This window comes from Otolemur garnettii, unplaced genomic scaffold, assembly GCF_000181295.1.
Source record: "Otolemur garnettii isolate 467f Iridium unplaced genomic scaffold, OtoGar3 scaffold00133, whole genome shotgun sequence".
NCBI lineage: Eukaryota > Metazoa > Chordata > Mammalia > Primates > Galagidae > Otolemur > Otolemur garnettii.
Window position 1 is genome coordinate 4507265 of NW_003852528.1, and position 17149 is coordinate 4524413.

Genomic DNA, 17149 nt, shown 5'->3' on the forward strand with positions numbered 1-17149 from the left:
CTCGGGCCAGTGGTGCAGGCTGCTGTCCGCACTGAATTCGAGTCTGTTAAGGTGCCAGATCCTTTGGTTTGGAGTGTCCAGGACACAGCTGTAAAGGTGGGTTGTGCCTCCCTGTGAGCTGTGGAAGCTTCTGGAGGTATGGGCTTGGCATGGCGCCATCATCTCCCTGTATTCTCCTTGGGAGGGCTTCAGGGCCAGTAGTCACAGGCAACTGCCAGGCTGAAGTCTGTCCAGCATCGGTGATGGTGACTGTTGTCAGGACAGGGTCTTGCCTAGAACTTTGAGGTGATGGTGCTGACACTATGGGGGAGGTTGCTGGGTGGGGACTGAGGACACAGCTGTGTCAGCAGGTGGCAGGAGGGTGATGCGGTGATGCCCAAAATGTTTTAAAGCACAGACTGGCCGGGGGTTTAGTGAGGAGAAGCAGAGTCTGGGGTGCCCCCAGGTGGTCAGTGCCCAGACAGGTAGAGAAAACAGGACAGCAGTTTTCCAGGGGGTCTGTTTGTGCTCAGCCTTTCAGCCTGAGGAACAAGAGTCTTTGGGGGCCAGTCCTGGAGGGGAGGCCCCAAAGGGAATAGGGTGGGGACAAACTTGCCATGAAACAAACAGCCTCCCTCCAAACAATCCTGGGAGCACCAGGAGCAGGAACAGTCCCAGAGACTAAAGAGGGAAAATTCTAGAAGGACTGGTCAGCTATAGCACAGTCAGCCAAGGTACTGAGGAAGGAGAAAGGGGACTTTCCGTGTCACTGGCCCAGCTGAGCCAGGGCTGGTGACCTTGAGCAGGCAACCTCAGTGCAGGGGGGTGGGCTGATGCTTCCCTTGGGTTTACTGGAGGAGGGGAGAGGGACAGGACAGGGGACAGGCACTCACTCTGGCCTGAGGAGGGTATTGACAGGTAGACTTGCAAGCATCCCTTCCTGGACAGCACCCCTTGCATTCTCCCAGGAGGGGCTTGCTTTTCTAGAGTGCAGGGGCTGCCTCACAGAGCTGCCTGTGCCAATGTGATGTGCAGGCAGGACCAGGGCTCATCTTTAGACCCAGGCCTAAACCAGGCTGGGGCCAGCAGAAGGAAGCCCAAAGCCTCCTCTGACCAGTGCCTCTGACCTGCAGCAGGTGTCAGGGGGCCGCCTCGGCCCAGCTGCCCGGGGCCCTCAGCCGGCACCCGGGCTCTGGCTCCGTGTCTTCACTCCCGTGTTTTTCCGAGGAGGGAGGGAGGGACGGGGGCTGTGCTGGGGTGGCCGGAACATCCCAGGTCACCAGGCGGCTGGGTTAGGTGGCCAGGCAGGGTGGGGGAGTGGGACAAGGCTTCCAAGGCAGGTGGCACTCAGCTGTGAGTAGGAGGGTGGCTGGCAGTGCCAGGGAGTCCCACACAGAACCTGCACCTGGGGCCTCTGTATCTCTTTCATCTTTCTGTCCACTCCTCCCCCTGTTTTTCCTCAGCTTCTCTTCCCCATCCCCGTCTGCACAGTGGGGCGTTCACTAGGGACCCCCTGGGAGACCTCAAGAGGGAGGGGCACAGTAGGAGGAGCCAATAAGGGAGGGGTCCCCCCTTGCAGGCTGGGGGGCTGCTTCCACCTTTGCAGCCTCAGCCCATGGACCTCCTGCCAAGTCTCAGGCCACCCGCCCTCTGCCCACGTCACTTCTAACAGTAAAGGCTGCAGGGTGAAGGATGTTTGCTGGTGGATGTTCTTGTTTCTGCCTTCTGCTCCACTGACAAAGAAAGGGACAGGCAGGGGCGAGAACAGGGCACCCCTTCCCTACCAGGCCACATAGCTGGGCTCTCACCGCCAGGCTGGCCCAACCCTGCCGACTCTCACGTGGTCTCCCTGGACCCTCCCCCCCCACCTAGCAGGCCTCAGGCTCATAGGGGTAGCACAACCAGGCCACTCGCTGTGCTGTGCCCTGACTTGAGTGGGCATCGCTCAGGCCCGGGGTCATGATGGTGTGCTGGTTCCATGTGGGGACCCCCTCTTGTGGGGTCTAGGTGAGAGCCACCCCATCTGATCATGCCTCAGCCTCCTGCATCAGCATTTCAGGACACCCAGGCTGGAGAGCTCTGGGTTGCCTGGCTGCCTCCACCCTCCCCTCCCCCAACCTCCCTGGGTCCTGCCCTCTTAGTGGTCCACCTGCCCCTCCCCTGCGGCCTAACCAGAGCTCAGTGGTACTGAGGTATCCCTTGCTGCCGCTTCAGCACACAAGCCTACCCCCTGCCCAGACTGGGGTCTTCCACCCTCTCTGCCTGTCCCAGCGTCCCCCCCCACCTCGGTGTTCAGGAGGGTTTAGAAGGTAAAAATGTCCAGGTTCAGCCTGACCCAGTCTCCCACTAGGCTCCTGAGGGTTAACTCAGCCTCCTGGTAATTAACACCTAGATGTCTGCCCACAGATGGCTTCTGCGGGAAAGGGCTCCCTGGTCCCCAAGCCTTGGTGTAGGATCCCTCCTGTAGCCACAGGCAGTCCCAGCAGGGTTACACTTGTCCCAGGTGGTGCCCACGCCCCTCTCCATTCACCCTGGTGTGTCTACCCCCTACCTCCCTGCCCTCGGGTCCCCATGCCTTCTCCATCCTTGCCTTCCATGGAAGTAAAGAGTGCAGGACAGGCAGTATGATGGTCACCCTGGATAGTGACCAAGCTATGGAATGGACTGACCTCTCTCTGGCTTGCAGGCCCCAGCCCTAACACCTGAGGAAGGCTTCTGGAACCCCTGCTCATCCAGCCCATCCACTCACTCAGGCCCCTGCCTCCCCATCTACTATGCCTGACCCAGTGGGCAGGAGGGGCCTGAGCTTCTGCTTCCCCTGTGGTGTGACAGGGATAAGAGCCCTAATCTACTATAGTCTCAGTCCCAGTCTGCACAGTGGAGATGGCTGCATTGGACTAGGATTGGCACCTTTGTAAATGTGTCCCCATCCCTCTGACACCATCACACATTTCCCATCATTCAGTCACCTATGGGGTGTGCCCAGGGGCCCTGCCGTGTGCTGCTGCACACCCAAATGCCCACTCAAAGCCTGTCCTCACTCTCCACTAGGAGGCAAAGTTGTCTCCATTGGTGCCACCACTGTCAGGCTGACTGAGATACCTGAGCAGGACAGCCTGGGTCAGGGCACAGAGAGGGGACTCCAGAGGAATGACTAAAGGACACAGGGTGTGTTCTGCTGTCCAGGGGGCTCAGGGCGTGGTCAGATGGCCCACGCAGAGCCTGTCCCTCACCAGACTTGTGCCTGGGATCTTGCCATGCTCAAGGGTCTTCTGGGGCCAGTGTCTGGCCAGCCCAGAATGGGTGTCACAATGGGAGGTTGGTGCCTCCTGGGGCTGATGTTGGGAGAGAGGAGGCTGGGATTCCTTCCTTCCCTCCCATCCTTAGCCACAGGCCTGGGCCAGGGGCACATGTCAGATCTGGCAGCCCCTCCCCATCCCCTCAAGCACCCTGAGGCAAGGTCTTTGCTGGGGGCCCTGCACCAGGTCTTCCTCAAGTATGTGGGGGCAGCAGGCTGGGTGCAGGATAACAATTACCTTTGCCTCCTCCCAGGGCTTCCCTGAAGGGCTGGGAGGAGGCCCTGCCTGTGTCACATGCTGGTAGATGGCAGGACCCAGGCCAGCCTTGCCTGGGTCCTGGTCTCTGTCCTCACACAGGGGCTGTACCAGATCCTGGGCCTGCTGTCCTGGCCCCTGTACCCAGGAGAGCCTGAGGCTGCCATCCTGGCTCCCCCTCATGCCCACCCCTCCTCACAGGTGAGCATCTACGGATCTGCCCCCAGGGCTACACCTGCTGCACCAGCGAGATGGAGGAGAATCTGGCCAACCGCAGCCGGGCTGAGCTGGAGACTGCGCTGCGGGACAGCAGCCGCACCCTGCAGACTATGCTGGCTGCCCAGCTACACAGCTTCGACGGTGAGTGCAGGCCTGCTGCAGGGAACTGCAGGATGCCAGCAAGGTGGGGAGGTGGGTGTGGGTCTTCCCCAGTGATGGGCGACTTGGCAGGTGTCAAAGGCCTGAGACCCAAGAGAGGACCCACTGCCTGGGCCTTTGCACTGTGGTGGGAGGGTGCGGTCTCCGCTCACCCTCTGGCCCATCTGGCCACTGCAGCTCAGTACCAGCTCTCCTGGCCACACGAGTGTTCTCAGGGCAGTGGTTATCCTAGGCAGGCATCGCGATGTGACTGCCACAGCATCCAGGCAGCCAGCAGGGTAGAAGAGCAGCCCAAGCCTCACCCCCTCCCCTGTGTACAGACCACTTCCAGCGCCTGCTGAACGACTCAGAGCGGACACTGCAGGACGCCTTCCCCAGCGCCTTCGGGGAGCTGTACACGCAGAACGCCAGGGCCTTCCGGGACCTGTACACAGAGCTGCGCCTCTACTACCGCGGCGCCAACCTGCACCTGGAGGACACGCTGGCAGAGTTCTGGGCCCGCCTGCTGGAGCGCCTCTTCCGGCAGCTGCACCCACAGCTGCTGCTGCCTGACGACTACCTGGACTGCCTGGGCAAGCAGGCTGAGGCACTGCGGCCCTTTGGGGAGGCCCCGCGGGAGCTGCGCCTACGAGCCACCCGCGCCTTTGTGGCTGCTCGCTCCTTCGTGCAAGGCCTGGGCGTGGCCAGTGACGTGGTCCGGAAGGTGGCCCAGGTGTGTATAGCTGCCCAGGCTCATAGAAGTCCCCCAGGGCCTCCACGCTCTGTCTCCCATGTCCCTGGGTTCAGCCCAGTGTCCTGGCCCCATCATGACCTAAAGGCTTCTGCTCCAGCTGCTCCCCACGGCCTGCCAACAGCATTCTATCCTGGGCAGGGTGGGACAGGTCAGCAGGCCTGGGGCTGGATATGGATCCTGGCTGTCTCTCGTAGGGTCACGACAGACGGGAGACAGAAGAGGGGAGGCTCAAGCAGGTTGGGGCTACCACAGCATGCAGGGGCATGGGCAGCCCATGCCTGCTGTACCCAGAATGGGGGAGGAAGCATCAGCCCAGACCCTCACCAGGGGGACCAGCCCAGACCCTCCCCAAGTCCAGGGACCCCAGTTTCCAAGCTTTGGTGAAGTATTCATGCTTTCCTGTGAGTGTTAGTGACCACAGAGTGCCAAGGAGTCCTGGCCCTGTGACTGTTCTGCCTCCAGAGCTACTTCAGGGCTGGTCAGGGTCCAATAGGCATCCTAGGGGTGCTGAGGCCTGGCTCAGGCTGCCTTCACTCCCCAGGTGCCCCTGGCCCCAGAGTGCTCGCGGGCCGTCATGAAGCTGGTCTACTGTGCTCACTGCCTGGGGGTCCCTGGTGCCCGGCCCTGCCCTGACTATTGCCGAAATGTGCTCAAGGGCTGCCTTGCCAACCAGGCTGACCTGGACGCCGAATGGAGGAACCTCCTGGGTGAGTGGTCAGGCCTGTATCCTCAGGCACCCAGCCAGGCACCTGGAGGTAGGGAGACCCTAGCTCAGGGCTCAGACCCAGAGGCCTAGAGAGTCTTGCTCAGGGGTCCAAGGGTGTCAGTTCAGAGCCAGATCTGGGTGGAGCCATGAGTCAAGGGAAAAGGATGCCTTTTGAATGTTACCAATAGTCTGTGACTTGGGGCAGCCACCCAGAAAGAGGCTCGTGGGGTCATAGTTCCTTGTCCTTTCCCACTGCATGAATGCCCAGTATACACATATGACAACATAGTGTGACATGTGTGAGTCAACATGTATATATGCACAGACACAGGGTGGGCCAGCATACATGTAAGCTGCTGTGTACATGTGCTGAGACTGGGCCAGTGCATGCCAAGTCTGTGTGCTTATGTGTCCATGTGCTGACATGAGGTGGGTCATGTGCATGTGTGCTGACACACGTGCTAACATGTGCTGGCATGCAGCAAGCCAACGGTCATAGATGTCAGCACATAGGTGTCAGTTGGCAAGCACGCGTGCTGACATGAGGTGGGTCAGCATCTTACAGGTCGGTGTGCACGTGCTGACCCAGGGAGCTAGTGTACATATGATGTGTGGCCAACAAGAAAACTGAGTGATGTGTCAGTTTTACATGTATGTGTGCTGACTACATACATGTGGACACACGTGAGTACCCATGTCCGTGGTGGCAGGAGGCAGACCAGCGAGCAAAGGTTGCACACACACTAGCTCATGCACATGTCAACACCTGCATGAGCCAGTTTGCATCAAGATGGAGGTCAAGTAGCCAGACAAGCATACAGAATGTCCCTATGCATGTCATGTCAACCCCAGCCCACAGGCACTTGTGTGCTTACTGACAAGTGTACATGACCGGTGCATATGACAATAAGCTGGCCAACCAGAGTGCGCTGACCGTCTCCCAGGCTGACCTGTGCCTTTGACCCTGCTGTTGAGACTGGTTTGAACATGCATTCATGGTGACGTGTGCACCTGTCTGTCCATGCCTATGCCAGACTCCATGGTGCTCATCACCGACAAGTTCTGGGGCCCATCAGGTGTGGAGAGTGTCATCGGCAGTGTGCACGTGTGGCTGGCAGAGGCTGTCAACACCCTTCAGGACAACAGGGACACACTTACGGCCAAGGTGCAGGCAGGAGGGTGTGGTAAGCATGAAGCCCCCAAGTGTGGCCCCATCTGGGCCTAAGGTGCCCTGCTGCCCTTCCAGGACCCTTGTGGTGTCTCCCCAGGTGATCCAGGGCTGTGGGAACCCCAAGGTCAATCCCCAGGCCCCTGGCCCCGAAGAGCGGCAGCGCCGGGGCAAGCTGGTGCTACAGGAGAAGCCGCCCATGGGCACTCTGGAGAAGCTGGTGAGTGACCTCAAAGCTGGCCCGCTGGCTGTGGCCATGCCCCAGGTGTTAGGGGGCAGACTGGCCCTGGCAGCCCAGTGGCCTGACTGATGCCTGGCAGGTCTCTGAGGCCAAGGCCCAGCTCCGAGATGTCCAGGACTTCTGGATCAGCCTCCCAGGGACGCTATGCAGCGAGAAGATGGCCCTGAGCACCGCCAGTGACGACCGCTGCTGGAATGGGATGGCCAAGGGCCGGTAGGTACCTGCCTGGCTGGCCACAAACCCTTCTTTCCAGGGGATTACCATGGGCTGGCACATGGTGCCAGGTGCCATATGTGTGTGGACACACCGTGCACATGGCATGCAGCAGCTGCAGGGAGCTGAATGGAGGGCCTCATCTGGCCTATGCCAGCTCCACAGCTCACACCTGACTGGAGGTGGCTACACGGGCATCTTGGGCCAGAACTCTCAGAATTACAGGGTGGGGGCGTCCCACTAGGACAGTGCCTCTTTGCAGGGCCAATTCAGTGACCAGGGCTCTACCACCTTGCCCCCAGGTACCTCCCCGAGGTAATGGGCGATGGCTTGGCCAACCAGATCAACAACCCTGAGGTAGAGGTGGACATCACCAAGCCAGACATGACCATCCGGCAGCAGATCATGCAGCTGAAGATCATGACCAACCGGCTGCGCAGCGCTTACAACGGCAATGACGTGGACTTCCAGGATGCCAGTGAGAAGTGGGCAGGGTGCAGGGGGCACTAGAGGGGCTCAGCCGGGGTGAGACAGGCCCGCCCAGGAGAGGAAGGGTGCCAGGCACCCTCCAGGTTCACTTACCTGGGCCCTTGGCCCCTGTGCCCTGCAGTGACTGTGAAGCCACTGCTGCCACCCAGGCATGGACACAGCCCATGTCCCGGGGCAGGGTTGAGGCCTAGCCTGGCTCAGGTGGGACTACAGGGGGCAGACTTGGAGTCCAGAGTCTCCAGGCTACCCACAGAGTTGGGCTGCTATGGTCAGGGTGCCACTGGCTTCTACATGTGAAGGACATCAGGTCCCCTGGCACATGGGATTCTCATGGGAGGGGAGGCCCCACTCTCATTCTGAGTGGGAACAAGCCTGCAAGAGCCTCTTCTCCTTCCCAGGTGATGACGGCAGTGGCTCTGGCAGTGGTGATGGCTGTCCAGATGACCTCTGTGGCCGGAAGTCCAGCAAAAAGAGTTCCAGCTCCCGGACACCCTTGACACACGCCCTCCCCGGCCTGTCCGAGCGGGAGGGGGCAAAGACCTCAGCCGCCTGCTGTCCACAGCCCTACGCCTTCCTCCTCCTCCTGCTCATCCTCAGCCTGGGCCTTGCAGCAGCCAGGCCCCGGTGGTGATAACAGCCCCATGGCCCCAAGGAACTGAGGCCAAGGACTGACTTTGCCAAAATGCAGAATGGACAATATTTAATTCCCCTTGGCTGAGAGGCCTACATGGGGTACAGGGCAGGTGGGGACAGGGACTCACTGCACTGGCCCAGGCCTGGCCTCACCTGTCCCCTGGCTTTTAACTTTGTATGAGGCCTTCAGGTCAGCTGGGAGTCAGTGCCCCCCCAAAGCCATGTATTTCAGGGACCTCAGGGGCACCTCCAGCTTCCCACCCCTGTCCCCAGTGCCCCCCACCCCTGCAGAAGCAGCCCCTACCCAAGGCCTGTGGAGGAGGCACCATTAGCAACATCCTGCTGGAGACCGTGAGCAAGCCTGTGCCTTCCTCTCCTGCCTCCTCCCCTGGGGACCCACCCCCAGACCCCACCAGCTCAGGTCTCGAAAATGAGATCCCTTCACCCCCTCTGAGGGGGAGCCTATAAGGGCCATTGGGGTGTCTACCACCCTTGAGATTATGCATGACACCTTTGACTCAGCATGGGCTCCAAGGCCAGGCCCCACCCTCCCTGTGCCACTGAGAGGCCCCCAACCCTGAGGTGAGAGGGTGGCCCCAGGAAGGCGCTGCTGCGGGGTCTGCACAGACTTTGCCCTCACAAAAGACCTGCTGTCAGGGATCCCTTGATGTCCAGACGAGGCAGCAGCTGACCACTTCTGGGCTGTGCTCTCTGTCATGCTTTCTGGGGAGTGGGTGCTGTCCCTGCCCCCCAGAGCCCCTTACAGATGTAGGCAGTCCCCTTTTACATGGCGCTTAGACAGTGGCCCTTGCTGGGGTCCGGCACTGTGTGAGGGTCCCCCTCCCCACCCAGGCCAGGAGCCAGGTCCCAGCTTGGGGGGACGCAGGCCAGGGTTTAGAGTGACCTGAGGCTGTCACCTGGCCCCAGTGATGCTGGATGACCAGCAAGACCTGGCACTGCAGACAGAGGGACACTAGACACCTGGGTCCCTTCCTGACCCCAGCCAGCCAACAGTTAAGGGCTTTTCTAGATGTGCACAAGTTCATAGACCGAAAGCTGCTGTCTCAGCCCCTCCAAAATAGCTCTGGAGGGCCCCAGGTGGCCCTAAGATGTGGGAGCTTCCCACTTACAGGCTGTCAGACTCTCTCCCCTGCGCCTGGGTGGGCCTGCCCACTGCAGTCCTGGCTGCCAGCAGGCCCATGATGGGGGATGGTTTCCTGACACAGAGGGGCCCTGCAATGGAAGGAGACCCTTGGGGACACCAGCTGCCATGACCCACACGGGCCCTGGGAGGGCTGCTTAGCTCTGCTTTGCTCCTTCCTCGTCCTTCAGTTGGGGAAGCCCCTAACATGGACCGAGGCCTCTGGTCATTGGAGTCAGACCTTAGCCATGCTCAGTCTGGGCCCCCAGCCTATGCTTCACCAGATGGCCCCTTCTCTGCCAGTGCCAGGATAGGCAGGGTCAGGAGCTCTCAGGTGGGGTACAGGGCAGCAGCACCCCTGCTGTGCCCCAGTGGCCAAGGGGGCAGTGCTCTGGGCCTCACCCTGCACGCATCTCTGGAAGGGGCAGCCCCCAGTAGTCACCAGTCAGGGCAATGGCTAAGCCCGTTATGACCTTCCTCCATGAGGTGCCCCCGCTGCTCTGAGTCTGTGGGTGACATGTGCTCTTTGAGTCCTTGTATGAATAAAAGGCTGGAGACCTACAGCAGGCCAGGGCCTCATGGAGCTGCTCAACTCATTTCCCACACAGCCCAGGGGAGACTGCATGTGCACTCGATGGGACAGGGCATCTTGGGGGACAGGGAGGGACTTGAGACACTATAAGTGGAGTCTGTAGGGACACTTGCTGTGCTGGGTCCAATTGGCCCAGTTGTGTCTCCACGTCTCACCTGGGCAGACTTGATCTGTTCTTTACTGAGCACCCACCTTGGTGCAGGGGAGAGGGAGGGGCCGCAGAGACCCCAGGCAGCTTCCAGCAAGGGCCACTCACCTGCCCCCCCCACGCCCACCTCTTCTCTGGCCACACAGGACAGGCAGGTCCTCTGATCCCCAGGAAAATCCTAGTCCTTGCAGGTGGCCTTATATGCCCAGGAGGCCACAGTAAGGGGACCCAGTTGTCCCAAGACTGGGCCTGGCAGCATGTTCTGATGGTCCCATCTATCCTCAACAGGTTGTGTCCCTAGGAGGAAGTGTCATCTCAAGGGATCTGCAGCCTGCCCCTGTGCCTGTGGGGGGTCCCAGTGCCAGGCTCCCTAGAGGCAGAAAGGCCAACACAGCGGCGCTGGCAGAAGCACCCACTCTCCTGGGTGTGCCCCAAGGGGCTGTTTTATTGGGAGTTGCCATCTGCACTAGTCTAACAGGCAGACATCTAACTGGGATCTCCTGGCCCTACATGAGTGTGAGAAGCAGGGCCTCCCCATGCAAAGGAGTAAGCAGCACACTCAGATGCAGCTCTTCAGGTGTCATAGCTCCTGGCGGGTCCGAAGGCTCCACACAGGCCTCCCCCAAGACACCTGCAGTGGCCAGGCCTCTGGTGGCAGCTGTCCTTGCCTGCCTGCTTGCCCCACCACACGCCTGGGAGAAGCCCCAGCACCTCTTCTTGGGCAGGCTGGAGTGGGAGCAGCCTCAGGGGCCCTGGCAGGGAGCGGCTAGATGCTCACTGGTGGCATGCGGAATAGACACGTTTTGTCCGGCCCAGCAGGACCTCGGGCTTTGGGGGCACCGCCTTGCTCTGCTGCTTCCAGGACTTCCGAAAGTCCACCTTCGAGTGAGAAATGTGCATCTTTCTGTTTGCTGTCAGAAAAGGAGGAGACAGGTGAGATGGGCACTTAGCACAGGACACCTTCCAATATGCTGGTCTCAAAGCCCTGCCTGCCCTGGGCCACACGTGGTGCCATGCCTGAGACTACCCCTGAGTTTCTGAGCCCTAGTTCTCAAGTTCCCAAGTTCTGCAGGACCCCGTGCTGCCCACAGAGACCTTTCAGTTCCTCTCCACTCTGTGTGGGGATTTGGCACTTGCATGAGCCCATCCAGCACACAGGCACACAGAGACGTTTACACACACTCCTGGGTGTACACAAACACTGCTCCCGTCCGGTCCGCGTGACACTGAGTGTCCTTTACCTGGGGATAAGGCCCTCTGGTGAGAAGCACCACTTGTAATGCAAATGCTCCCTCACCTTCAGGATGGAGGACTCACGCCCATCTCTCAGTGGAAGGATCATGGAAGGATCCTAACTGGGTTGTCTCTCCCTACTGGGAACTGAAGACAGGTAGCATGGCATGTGTCAGAGACCATCAAATGGGGGCAGAGTCTAGGGAAGGGGAACACAGATGGGGTACTGAGACCCCACCAAAGAGGCTGCTACAGCACGACAGTGGGCCGGGGCAGGAATCCTACAGGCCTCACCAGGGCCACATGATGTGCGGTTGCCACCACCCAGTAGGCTATCCCTCTGTGCACAGGGACCCCACCAAGACAGGGCTACCCCCCAAAGTGAAACTCGAGTGCATCAAGCATTTTCCTTCTTTCTTGGGGTCTAAAAATATGAACAGAAACCTTGATGTTTGGGGGATTTTGGGGGGGGAGGCAGTGAGGGAGTCTCACTATCACCCTAGGTAGAGTGCTGTGGCGTCACAGCTCACAGCAACCTCAAACTCTTGGGCTCAAGGGATTCTCTTGCTTCAGCCTCCCGAGTAGCTGGGACTACGGGCACCTGCCACAATGCCCAGCTAGTTTTCTATTGTTAGTAGAGACAGCTCACTCTTGCACAGGCTGGTCTCAAACTCCTGAGCTCAGCAATTCACCGGCCTCAGCCACCCAGAGTGCTAGGATTACAGGCTCGAGCTTCCACACCTGGCTCACCTTGATGGTTTCTAACCCAATTATTTTCATACTTGACCCAAGGATGTACAAAGATGAACCAGAAAAAATTTACAGGAGACCTCAAAGTACACAGTGTTGACCTGGGCAATCAGACTGACTATCTTGATGTAAAAGTTGCAAGAAACAGAAGGAAATACTAGGAAATGCCTAGTTTGAAAAGGTTGTAGGAACACAGTAGACTCTGCTAAAATAACCCCCTCTCCCTCCCAACCCTAACGAAATGCTGCCCAAGGTCAGCTGCACAGCTTTTGAGATCACAGAGAAACTAAACACCATGTACCAAAAAGAGAAAATTAAAGGCTTCTGTGAACAGAAGGGGAATTGGCATGTTACATGCAGAAATACCATCCCCTCCCAGCAGAGGCTCAGGTGTGATGCAAACCTCAAAGAAGCAGTCAGGGAGAGGCTGCACAAACTCATATTGCCCAGGGCTCTGGGCAGAAAGAAGGATGTTCCCCATGGAGAATCAGTGGCTGGTGACAAAGAATAATGAGAAAGGACAGAAGCCATTGCAGGACTCGCCCACACCAAGGCAGCGTGAGACTCCCTCAGAGAAAGTGGAAATCACGATGCCCTAGTAATACAAGCTCACACTTAAAAAAAAAAAATTACATTTCAAAAAAATACCACCAGGACCAGCATCCTGAGAACTTTAAATAATAGGGCAGACTATAAAACACTATAAAAGCAGTGTTTTGTGTTGGCAAAGAAATAGAAACCATAAGGTAAGAAAAAGATTCCTTTTTAAAAGAAACAAAAGAAAAATAAGGAAATTGGAAAAGCACCAAGTGGATGTGATTATCAGCAGATAATCTGCTTGTACCTTTCCCCCCCAACAACAGCAACAAGAAAATGACAGCCATCCACAGACAAAAGTCCCTCTGTGGGAGCCTTAGGACTCAGATCAAAGGTTGCAAAACTCTGATGGAACCCCCAGACTGGGGAGGGCTGTTTTGAGAGGGCAGGTTTGCACCTAGGTAGCAAGATCACCACCTGTAGTCCTGGCTACAGACCCTGAGTTGTCCTCATCCCACAATGGGCTCAGTTAAAGAGCCCTATTTGTCCTTGGTCCTGTCACCAAAGTCATCTCCCCTGGGACTTCTTGGAAGGCACGCCCAGTCCATGCCCCCAGAGGCAGGTCTGCCAACCATGGTCCCACTGCAGAACCGGAAATAGTCCTGTAACTCAGCTCCAGACTCTCACCTCCAGTCTGAAAGCAGTCCTGCCTTCCAGAGAACCTGCTAGGAAGACATACGTGTCTGTGAGCCAAGAGACAAGCCCACCTATTGCAGTCCCATTGCAGATCTTAAAGTAGTCCTGAGTCCAGGGGCAGATCTGCCTGCCCAGGGACCACTGGGAAACAGACTCGTATGTGCCACAGGAGACAGGCCTACCAATCTCAGTTTACCTACAGATCTTGGAGGATCCCTGTGACCCAGATACAGCCCTGCTTAGCCATGGGGTGGAGACAGTCCTGTCCACCCACAAACTTGACAGTAGGGACGGCCATCTGCACCCACAAGCAAGCCTGCAGAACTCAGTCTCAGCTATGAACTCGAAAGCATCCCTGTGACTTGTTCCATTCCTTCTCAGCTTTAATCTGGGACAAGTCCTGCCTGCTCAGGGACTTAGTGACTGATGTATTCTTGTCCCAGACCCAACTTTATTCTTCAAAATGTAGAGGCAGTCAAATCTACACAGGGGGAAAAAAAGGGTCAATTTCTGCTCAAGCCCCTGTTGACAGGTCTGCTAACAGTGAGCCCCACTATATACCCAGCAGCAGCAATGTGACCCACTCAACTATAATCCCAGAGGCAATCCCTTCAGCCTAGGGACCCAATAGAAGATATTTACCTGCCAAAACTAGCCTGTAAAGACTGGAAAGGTATTTGTCTTTCAAATGAAGACACTAACACAAGGCTACATAGATAATGAAGAATTAAGAAAACGTGCCACCACCAGAAGAAACTAATTAAACTCTAGTAAGTGATCCCCAAAGAAATGGATATCTACAGATTGTCTGACAAAGAATTCAAAACAATCATCTTAAAGAAGTGCAATAAGACAATCAAAGACAACCAAATGAAATCAAAGAAACAATGCATAAACAAAGTTTAAAGTTTAATAAGTAAATAGAAAGTATAAAAAGAACCGAACAGAAATCCTACAGCTGAAGACAGTCTTGATCATACTGAAGAAAGAATCAGCAAACTAAAAGGTAGATTTTTCAGATTAGCCAATTAGTGACAGGGAAGATGCCTAGAGACATCAGTTGCCAGATTGTCCCAAAAAGAAGTATAAGTTTCAGATAAAAAAAATTAACACAGCTCAGATGTAACTCTGAGGGAAAGGTATCAAAACCTTCTAGAGATTCTGCAGGAAGAAGTTGTGGAGCAGAACAAGAAGAAACAAGATATCAGTAGAGACCAACCCCAGAGAAACTTGGAGCTCAGTGGGAAGGTAGGTGGGGGTTTCTTCTTTCCTCATATCTCTGGTAGTTAGCAAGCTCCTGAGCTGCTGGAGAACATTCATACCCTCATGAGCCCAAAAGCTGCTGCCACCACCAAACTGTGAAAGAAAGCTTTTCCTCTAATACAAGGAGTATGACAAGGGTGCCCACTCACCAATTCTATTCAACATGATACCTGGGGGTACTTGCCAGAGCAATTAAGCAAGAAAAACAAATTGAAAGCTTCCAAATCTGAAAGGAAGAGATTAAATTATCTCTGTTTAGGCCAGGCACAGTGGCTCATGCCTGTAATTCTAGCACACTGGGAGGCTGAGGTAGTAGGATCACTTGAACTCAGGAGTTCCAGACCAGCTGAGCCCTGAGCAAGAGCAAGACATTATCTCCACTAAAAATAGAAAAAAATAGCTGGGCCTGGTATCATGTGTCTATAGTCCCAGCTACTATGGAGGCTGAGGCAATTGGATCACTTGAGCCCAGGAGTTTGAGGTTGCTATGAGCTAGACTGACATCATGGCACTCTATCCCAAGAGACAGTGCAACACTCAAAAATAAAAAATAAAATTGTCTCTGTTTGCAGATGACATGATGTGTATATATGTGTGTGTGTGTGTGTAATCTATATAATCTATATCTCTAAATAACAACAACAAGAAAAAACATGGATATAGGAAAGTTGCAGGATACAAAATCAACATACAAAAATCAGTTGTGCTTCTATACACTAAAAATGAACTATCTGAAAAAGAAGTTAAGAATATAATCTCACTTAAAATAGCATAAAACATAAGAATAAAATACTGAGTAATAAATTTAACTAAGAAGGTGAAAGATTTGTACACTGAAAACTATAAAATGTTGTTGAAAGAAATTGAAGACAAAGACACAAAGAAATGGAAGGATATCCCATGTTCATGAATTGGAAAAATTAACACTATGAAAATACCCATAGCACCCAAAGCAATCTACAGACTCAGTGCAATCCCTATTGAAATTCCAATGGCATGTTTTTGCAGAAATAGAAAAAATAGTCCTATAATTTGTGTGAAATCATAAAATATTCTAAGTAGCCCAAGTAATCTTGAGAAAGAAGAACAAATCTGGAGGTATCAGTTATGGTTTCAAAACATATTATAATACAAAGGTACAGTAATCAAAGCAATATGGTACTGTCAGAAAAACAGATACATAGACCAACAGAATGAAATAGAAAGCCCAGGAATAAACCTACACATATTCAGTCAACTAACCTTTGATAAGGGGACCAAGGAAACAGTGGAGAAAGGAATATAACAAATGGAGTTTGGAAACTTGGATGCCCATGCACAAAGAAATGGGCCCTTATCTTACACCATACACCAAAACTAATTCTGAATGGATTAAAAACTTAAATATAAGGTATGAAACCAGAAAATTCCTAGAAGAAAACAAAGAAAATGTTTCTCAATATTGATCTTGGCAAAATTTATTTTAGATATGACACCAAAAGCACAGGCAACAAAAGCTACAGTAGAAAATGGAGCTGCACCAAACCGAGAGACCCACACATTAACCGACAGAGCCATCGGCAAAGTGAAGCCGAGCCGCAGCACGAGGGAACCTCCTTGCAAAACATGTGTCTCAACTGGGTTAATACTCAAAATACAGGAGACATTTGTACAACTCAATAGCAAAACAACAAACTAACCTGATTTTTAAAATAGGCATAGAGGCTCAGCACCTATGGCTCAAGTGGCTAAGGCACCAGCCACATACACCTAAGGTGGCAGGTTTGAATCCAGCCTGGGCCGCCAAACAACAATGACAGCTGCAACCAAAAAATAGCCAGGCATTGTGGCAGGCACCTGTGGTCCCAGCTACTTGGGAGGTGGAGGCAGGAGACTCACTTGAGCCCAGGAGCTGGAGGTTGCTGTGAACTGTGATGCCACAGCACTCTACCCAGGGGGATAGCTTGAGGCTCTGTCTCAAAAATAAAATAAAATAGGCATAGAATCTGAATAGGCACTTCTTTTCCAAAGAAGATGAGCAAGAGGTATGTAAGAAGTTACTCAACATCACTAATCACCAGGGAAGTGAGAAGCAAAACCACAGTATGATACGACCAGACACCTGTTAAATGTTCAATGTTAAGATGAAATGTTAAAATGAAAAAGTATATAAAAGAGACAAGTGTTGGCGAGGATGTCTTATATGCTGTTGATGAGAATATAAATTGGTATACCATTATAGAAAACAATATGGAGGTTTCTAAAAAATTAAAAATAGAACCACCATGTGATACAGCAATCCCACTACTGGGTGTATATCCAGAGGAAATTAAGTCACTATATTGAAGGGATATCTGTATTCCCACGTTCATTGCAACATTCTTCATAATAACCAAGATATGGACACAGCCTGAGTGCCTGTCAAGAGATGAATGGACAGAAAAAATCTGGTACATATACACAATTGAATATTATTCAGCCATTAAAAGGAATGAAGTTCTGCTGTTCTCAACAACACAGACAAACCTGGGGACATTATGCTCCGTGAAATAAACCTGACCCAGAAAGACAGACACTGAATGGTCTCACATGGAGCTGTGTACGACTCTAAAACACTCAAACTCACAGGAGCACAGCGTCTAAGGTGGTTGCCAGTGACTGGAAAATGGAGATGGTGGATCAAAGGACACAAAGGTTCAGTTAGAGTGAGTTGGGG

General features: G+C 54.4%; 2 protein-coding genes across 2 annotated transcripts in view; one reads left to right on the top strand and one right to left on the bottom strand.

Moving 5' to 3' along the window:
* The first annotated feature begins 3740 nt into the window (after window positions 1-3740).
* GPC1 (glypican 1) lies at window positions 3741-8144 on the top strand. Its single transcript, XM_012810407.1, has 8 exons — window positions 3741-3893; window positions 4232-4623; window positions 5186-5351; window positions 6385-6515; window positions 6619-6738; window positions 6839-6972; window positions 7275-7450; window positions 7860-8144. Exons 1-8 carry the CDS (start codon window positions 3785-3787, stop codon window positions 8090-8092), a joined length of 1461 nt encoding a protein of 486 aa, XP_012665861.1. The 5' UTR covers window positions 3741-3784; the 3' UTR covers window positions 8093-8144.
* A 2605-nt stretch (window positions 8145-10749) lies between these two features.
* Window positions 10750-17149, bottom strand: part of ANKMY1 (ankyrin repeat and MYND domain containing 1) — a gene marked incomplete at its 5' end in the record, with an annotated part of 92010 nt that continues 85610 nt past the window's right edge. The window contains one exon of the mRNA XM_012810401.1: window positions 10750-10886. Within this exon, the coding sequence (XP_012665855.1) occupies window positions 10750-10886 (137 nt within the window). The remainder of the gene's footprint in view (window positions 10887-17149) is intronic.

Excerpts from the sequence above, each read along its gene's own strand:
- GPC1 (XM_012810407.1), top strand. The coding sequence starts at position 3,785 with ATGGAGGAGAATCTGGCCAACCGCAGCCGGGCTGAGCTGGAGACTGCG. Across the intron at positions 5,352-6,384 it reads CGAATGGAGGAACCTCCTGG|ACTCCATGGTGCTCATCACC; the intron begins GTGAGTGGTCAG and ends TGCCTATGCCAG. Across the intron at positions 6,973-7,274 it reads AATGGGATGGCCAAGGGCCG|GTACCTCCCCGAGGTAATGG; the intron begins GTAGGTACCTGC and ends CCTTGCCCCCAG.